The 7193-nt window shown below is 36.5% G+C and overlaps 2 protein-coding genes across 3 annotated transcripts in view; both read left to right on the top strand.

The window, feature by feature from the left end:
- The first annotated feature begins 786 nt into the window (after window positions 1-786).
- LOC100178905 lies at window positions 787-3919 on the top strand. Its single transcript, XM_002122162.3, has 5 exons — window positions 787-1371; window positions 1718-1803; window positions 2097-2233; window positions 2727-2901; window positions 3220-3919. Exons 1-5 carry the CDS (start codon window positions 900-902, stop codon window positions 3559-3561), a joined length of 1212 nt encoding a protein of 403 aa, XP_002122198.1. The 5' UTR covers window positions 787-899; the 3' UTR covers window positions 3562-3919.
- Window positions 3920-4037: 118 nt separating this feature from the next.
- Window positions 4038-7193, top strand: part of LOC100176588 (testisin-like) — a 4050-nt gene continuing 894 nt past the window's right edge. The window contains exons 1-9 of one of the 2 annotated variants that reach the window (XM_018811685.2): window positions 4883-4974; window positions 5046-5110; window positions 5241-5348; window positions 5482-5598; window positions 5721-5869; window positions 5996-6084; window positions 6202-6304; window positions 6567-6729; window positions 7077-7172. In XM_018811685.2, coding sequence (XP_018667230.1) covers window positions 4970-4974; window positions 5046-5110; window positions 5241-5348; window positions 5482-5598; window positions 5721-5869; window positions 5996-6084; window positions 6202-6304; window positions 6567-6729; window positions 7077-7172 — 895 coding nt within the window. In that variant the 5' untranslated portion in view covers window positions 4883-4969. Of the gene's footprint in view, window positions 4975-5045; window positions 5349-5481; window positions 5599-5720; window positions 5870-5995; window positions 6085-6201; window positions 6305-6566; window positions 6730-7076; window positions 7173-7193 lie in introns of both variants that reach the window. The other variant, XM_026834266.1, reaches the window with a different exon arrangement.

Here is a 7193-nt window from a genome sequence, read left to right as displayed (position 1 = left end):
GGAGGTGTTTTAAACAATCGTAAAGATGCAGTTTTATAATTCTTTAAATGTTATTTATTTCCTACCAGATGGTAGAATGAAATAGGCATCCCAGCTTCCCCATCCTACTATGAATGAAACTTACTTTATCCTCTTAGGCCGGAAAACGACAGTCGTTATCAAACGGGTTTACCACCTCGTGTCAGCTTACCATGTATGTTACTTTGTGGGTGTATATTTTTTTGGATTTTTGCCTTATAATTTAGACAACCCATTAGTGATCCCATTACCTCTGGGTAACAAGCAGGCGCGCTAACCACTATGCCACGGCGCCAGGCAAACTATATTTGTTTGTATATTAAAACAATGTTTACATGTAAAGGTATGTAAATTTCAACAAACAAAATCGTGTGAATAAAATCCATTTAACCGTACCGTATCAGCTTACAGGCGTGTAAACTATTACAAAGGAAGTACAACGGTGTCGCGTACGGGAAACTGTAGAATGCAAATGCTCCCATTATAACAATTTGTTCAGGCAGTCAAAAGCAAATAACATTGCATTATACAGCGTGGGACAAGTCGTTTAAATTATGTTATAGGGCAACATTTACGCGATTAATGTATAGATGTATAGTAGGGTGGAGGAAGATGGGACACCTGTAGCACATAATATCCAAATATTCTGATCGTGTTTTAAACAATTAACAACGGTCTATGGGAGTCGTAAGGATCCGTTTTTTAATTGGTTAAATGTTCTTTGTTTTCTACTTAATAGGACGAGAAAATAGAGTTAAAAAGTGCCCCATCCTCCCCCACCCTACTGTATATTGTTGTGGATTTGTTTAAGAGTAATTCGAAATATTATTTTATGTCGGAACAGTGTTTCGTCAAAGCACTCTAAGGTTGTACGCGTAGAAATGGTTTCACGAAGCTACCCATTCATCTTGTTACTCTCACTGGCACTTATGGTGCTGTTGGGACAAAAGTACTTGTCAGACACTGATAAAATCTATGGTAAAAACAATGACTATGGGGCCAAGGTAAATGGTAATACAGCGCTTGCTGGTGAATTAGAAAGTGGAGATACAGCAGTGGTGGAAGAAGAGGTATTAAATGTTCAAAAGGAGGGTTTTTGTAGTAAACCAGAATCCGCACATAACTACACGGTGTGTGAGAATCTCCCTTTACTGCCGGTGGTGTGCGGGGAACAGGCTGAGAAACGTGAATACGATGAGAATGGGGGGAAATACAGAGTTCCTAACATAGTTCACCTTGTACGTGTGGGAGATATGAATTTCGATGCTGTCATGTTCCTCAACCTTCGATCTGTGGCGAGAATACAACAACCAGAAATCATTTACATCTATTATACCACTGAAAAACCTACAGGTGAAATTTTAGAGCAGCAGGTGTGCATAGGTGGCGATTGTGAGTGTTTTAACGTTAAAATCTGAAGGCAATTATTCAAATTGATCATACGCATAGATGGGTAACTCTCCTTATGATCGTATGCTGTATTTAACTGAAATTACTCCTAGGCCCCATGACATGTCACGCTATAGGACTCCGTCCATGTAGAATAAAATATAATGCATTTAAAACCTATTTACCTAAGCCTTATTTTGAATATCATACGGTATAAAGCTATTTACAATACATAGTGCAGAATACGTAACAGGTCACCCTACACCCAAAATATGCATCATTTTTACCACTTATTAAAAATAATTTTTAGGAATATACATTGAGAGAGCAGAAAGAGAAATCCCGTGTCTTTTGTGGGTTAAAGTTGAGGATCCAGATTCCGTGGACGGGATACAGGTATATAGTACTGTGGGGTAAGATGGAATACCTTAGCACCTATATCCCATATTTCCTGATCGAGTTTTGAAAAATTAACAACGTTTTTGAAAGAATCGTGTTAAAGTATGCGGTTATACCGTAGTATACTGAAGTGACTTCAGTATACTATAGTTATACAATTCTGTAAATATTTTTTGTTTACTACCAAATGTGACAAGCAAAGAGAAAGAAAATGTGTTTTATCGTTTCCCACCTTGTGTACCTCTCACGCATAAGCTTATATCAATAAAAAAATAAAAATTCTCCTTTAGCTTAGCGTTCCACAGTCGCGCTCTGACGTCATTCGATTCACGAAAATCTTGGAACGTGGTGGAATCTATGTTGCCAACGACGTTATTTTGTTAAAAAGTCTCGATCCGTTACGACGATACTCGTTTGCTGCAGGACGGTGAGATGTGAATATTTTGCTAAAAGCATTTAAAAAATTTAAGGAATATGACATTCATTTTGGAAGTAAAATAACGTCCAAACCGGCGCAGATTAGTTAAAGCGCTCGATTCATACACGATGATGTCTTCAATGCCCGAAGCTGCCATTAAAGCCGTATGTGTCCTTGGGCAGAACACACAGCGGTCGTTGGCCTAAATGAGTTTTCTAAATTATCCGTCATGCATCAACACCATAAATTATAAATTGATTATTGAAGGAATGAATGTAACTTACTTTATCCTCGCGTGGCCGGAAAACGACAGTCGTTGTGACATGGGTGTTCTGTTTCATACATCTCGCGCCAGCTTACCAGTTACCATGTATATGAACAACCTGAAACCCTTCAACAATTTAAAAAATAAGAAAACCCAACAAAACGAATATGCCATAAGAACTATATAGGTGTGCCATGTATACTTTAATTCTTAAACAATGCCAATTTAAAATTACAGTGAACGTGAGGACAGCATTAGCGATGGGATAATGCTGGTTGAACCGAACTCAATATTCGCCCACACATTTTACCAGGAAAGTTATTTGGAAGCTTTGCGGAGTTACAACCCATCACAAGATGATTTCAAATATGCCCAAGACGGATTATTTGCTTTTTATAGACAGCACATGCGGGTAGATTATTTATAGCTTGATGTGTAAATTTTATAAAGAACTCTTAAATAATTAGTGAACACAAGACGTTACACTGTATTGCGTCAGTGGTTAAAACGATTCTTGCTGTATAGACCTATAATTCTGCTGCTATAAGCAAAAATATATACGCTAAACAAACTAAATTTAATCCGAGTACTTAAAATCAGTATACGAATCCTCCTTTATGCCGTATCTATGCATATAACATACAGTGTGTCGACATAGACTTAGTGTGAACCTATATATATATAAATATATATATATATATATAGATACATTCGTTTGTAAATATTTCAGGACGATGTTCACGTTAAGAACGATTATCTTTCCCGACCTCCGTCACTAGAGGGATTCGGAGCGACTGTTATTGGACATTGGGACCTAAGCCAGCATTATGCTTTAAATTTACAACTATCCAATACCTTTACCGACAGGCCTGAACCGGGTTGGGTACAAACAGCAATGGAAGAGGAACTTCGGACAATGGACAACGTATATGGTGAAGCGGCGAGGATCGCTTATTTCGGTTCACCCGATCTAGTGTTTAAGCCAGGGGAAATCGCACACGATCGAATGTCGACCATAAAACTAAACCCGCTACCAAACATCGAACCCGACATTTTAGAACATGAAATTTAAATCATAGTTCTGTGGTGTAAGATGGGATACCGTTAGCACCTACATACCATATTTCCTGGTCGCTTTTTAAACAACTAACTGCGTTCTTTCAGAGTCGCGGGGCCACAGATATTTAATAAACTAAATGGAACGAAAAAAGAAATGAAAATATCTCATTTTTCCCCACCCTACCAATGTATTTCACCATCGTTACCACAACGATATGTAAATGAAGCCATGTTATTAAACTTGTATTAATTATAACCAGTAACGTGCAGATCGTGGCGATTCGGAAATAAAATAGAATTCCCAAACAAACATATACGTCATTATATCGTCACGTTTTTTATTACAATAATCAATATACACAAACCAGCGTATTTTGATGTGTTATTTGTGGTATAACACGTAACATGTCACACCACCAAAGCCGTGAAAGTTGATGAAGTAAGCGGCAAATGACTTATTTTCTGCAATTTCCTCCGATTTAAACGCATTTCCTGCGTTTCGCAACGTTTTACATCTTCTATTAATGATTTAACGGAACATATTTAAAAAGTAATGACGCGTTTCCGTTACACCATATACATCCGCACAATTTTTTTGGAACGCACTTGATATAGACATGTATTTAACCTTCTTCTTTGCAAGTGGTACAAGCGTACGAAATGCGTACCAAACGCAAAATAAATAGGTTTCACAATTTTGCATTTGCGTGTCTACTTTTGACCATATATGTAGATGCGGAGGTTTACTAAGAAAATATAAAACCGGCCAAAATTTGTGACCACGTTTGATATCTGGAAACTGATACACAACACAGGACGGAGGTATGACGTAAGCAAAGTCATGATATTTACTCTCGTGTGTCGTCATTTGACTTGTTGAACCAGGTTACGTCACCGCGCACATTATTTTCGAGAAATGTTTATTGACGTTCGGCACGAAACTCGCATTTTATCAACCTCGCCTTACCTCAGCGTGACAATACATTCATGATGTTGCACAAGCGCGAGGAATGACCGAACACCTTACAAAACTATCGAAAAAGGCGAGCGCAGAATCTTGAAAAATTTATGGAGTTTCCAGATTCTAAAAATACACCATTAGCAAACGCAACTGGTAAGCATGCAAGGTTTCCTGCCGGTAATTGTTTTCGGCATTGCGCAGTTTATAGAGTTTGTGCGTATTTGGAAACAGCTTCCGAAAATCTGAGTCATTACATCACATAGAAGCATAATCTTTAAAAATACAAGGGTGGAAATGATTATGAGAAAATTAGAGTTAACATGAAAAAATCAAACGCCCTTCCGGTTTAGGTAGCTCAGCACTCGTATATAAACCCGGCGAAAAATATGGGAAGACAAAAAATTCGAAACGAAGATCAGAAATCAAAGATCAAAAGAAAAGATAAAATTAAACTTACAATATGTGGTAAGTAAAACAGTCAGATTATGCCTAAGATAAACTATAGATTTGTTGTTATTAATTGCATTCGTTTACAGTTTCAAACAAGTGTTATTCTATATTTGTGTTGCTCTTCTACTTCAATACAAAACAGCCGAAGCAAGTAAGAAATATAAACTGTACAGAAATAAATAAAAAATTGTATGCTGCTAAACAGTATGTTTTAATTATTGCATGTTCTGTATTTTTTCCTGATTTTCAAAAAATAGATCTTAAACATTTTAACATTACAGGCGAGTGTGTGGATAGAAATGTTCACTGTTCGACATGGAAGAATTCCTGTTCGCAGTTTGCAGTATTAAGAACTTATTGCCCAGTTACATGCGGCACATGCAACACAGGTAACATGCTGGTTTTACATTGATTTAAAAAAATGACGAAACAGCTCGAAAAAATAGATACTTGAAAAATTTGGTCATGCCTTTTTATATTTTTCAATTATAAATAAACTCTAATATGCAAACTTGCTTTCAGATTCGTGTAATGTCTCCAATGGTGGTTGCGAGCATACATGCGATGATACGTTTGGGTTGGCTGTATGTTCATGCCGCTCAGGTTTTCAACTTAACGATGACAACAAAACTTGTAGAGGTAATTACCATTCAAATACTTCTATTGAACATGTGAGCAAAAAATAAAAACAATTTCCAGGCAGATTTAATAAATTTGAAAAGAAAAACTATAGTTGATTTTTACCTGGGGTTTCTTTTCAGACATTGACGAATGCAGCTTAGGTGAGAACCCATGCGGTGAACTGAAATGTCAAAACAAAATTGGTTCATACTTCTGCAAACCACGTGACTGTGGTGTGGTTTCTGAAAGAGCGACCCCAGTAGAAGACATGCATGACTGGCCATGGATGGTACGTCACAAAATAGCATATTTTACCACAAATATTAGTCTAAAAACATTTTTTTCGTTACCAGCATAAGTGACATGATGCTATACAAAAGCACACGATCATTAAAATTGCATATTATTAAAACAGGTCCAGATATTAGTAAGCGGTGGACACAGTTGTGGTGCAACTTTACTTTCAAGTCGGTGGATAATTACTTCAAATAACTGCGTGCACGGGTAAGATTTATTTATTTATTTATCTTAATGACCTTTAAGGTCTATATGGTAATGCAATCATAAGTTAAAACGTGTTATGTCAGTTAAAATGAAATTAATTAATATTTTCTGTAACAGAGTACAACATGCTTCTATCATTATTTATCTTGGGCATGAAAAGAATGCACTTAACCATAGTCTCACTGACTCGCCGCATCGAGTGTACAGAACAGTCAACCAGGTATAATTCATTTCATTTATTAAAAAAAAACTGAAAATATATATTCACTCCCAAAGTTACGTATCAGGGAACTCGTAAGCGGACATAAGGTGTTTGAAACAGAAAACCTGTGTTATAACGACTGTCGTTGCTCTGCCACGCGAAGTAAATAATTTAGATTTATTCATTTATTTGTTACAACTACTATATTTTAGTGAACAATTGTGTATGTCTCAACTCGCAGGTTTTATAACAATATAAACAATCAAATCTATATATGCAGATTATTTCACACGACCTGGCTACAAGGTACAATAACTCGGTCGCTTTAATTAAACTAAACGAAGCCGTTGAAATTAACGAATACGTCAAACCGATCTGTCTCTCTGGTGGAGAACGGCCGCAAGTTGGCGCTAAGTGTTGGGGAACTGGTTTCGGTTTTGCAGGCAAGTGATTTGAATCAAAGTATAAACATATTTTATACGGACACCAGTCTAAATAATAATATAGTACTTTAGGGTAAGATGGGATACTGATAGCACCTTAGTTCCACATATCCTGATCATGTTTTAATCAGGGGCTACGGTTATATAATCCTGTAAATAGTCTTGGTGACTACCAAACGGGACGAGAATATAATTTTAAAACCTATTTATTATCCCACCCTACAATATATTGGCATTCTTACAGTTATACAAATATGAAATATGAAATATGCTGTCTTACTGAAAAAAATAAGAGAACTACTAAATACTAACGTTAACATTTAATAATTTTGACTATACCTATATAGATGAAAACAGCGTCGAGCCGTCAAATGTGTTAAAAGAAGTTGACTTGCCCATCGTTGATATCGACGTATGTCGTAGATCCTATACCAACACCGCATATTCTGTTGATAGAAACAATA

This window comes from Ciona intestinalis, chromosome 4 (assembly GCF_000224145.3).
Source record: "Ciona intestinalis chromosome 4, KH, whole genome shotgun sequence".
NCBI lineage: Eukaryota > Metazoa > Chordata > Ascidiacea > Phlebobranchia > Cionidae > Ciona > Ciona intestinalis.
Note: the sequence above shows the minus strand (reverse complement) of the source record. Positions and strands in the feature narration are given on the sequence as shown.

Excerpts from the sequence above, each read along its gene's own strand:
- LOC100178905 (XM_002122162.3), top strand. The coding sequence starts at position 900 with ATGGTTTCACGAAGCTACCCATTCATCTTGTTACTCTCACTGGCACTT. Across the intron at positions 1,372-1,717 it reads TACCACTGAAAAACCTACAG|GAATATACATTGAGAGAGCA; the intron begins GTGAAATTTTAG and ends AATAATTTTTAG. Across the intron at positions 2,902-3,219 it reads TTTATAGACAGCACATGCGG|GACGATGTTCACGTTAAGAA; the intron begins GTAGATTATTTA and ends TAAATATTTCAG.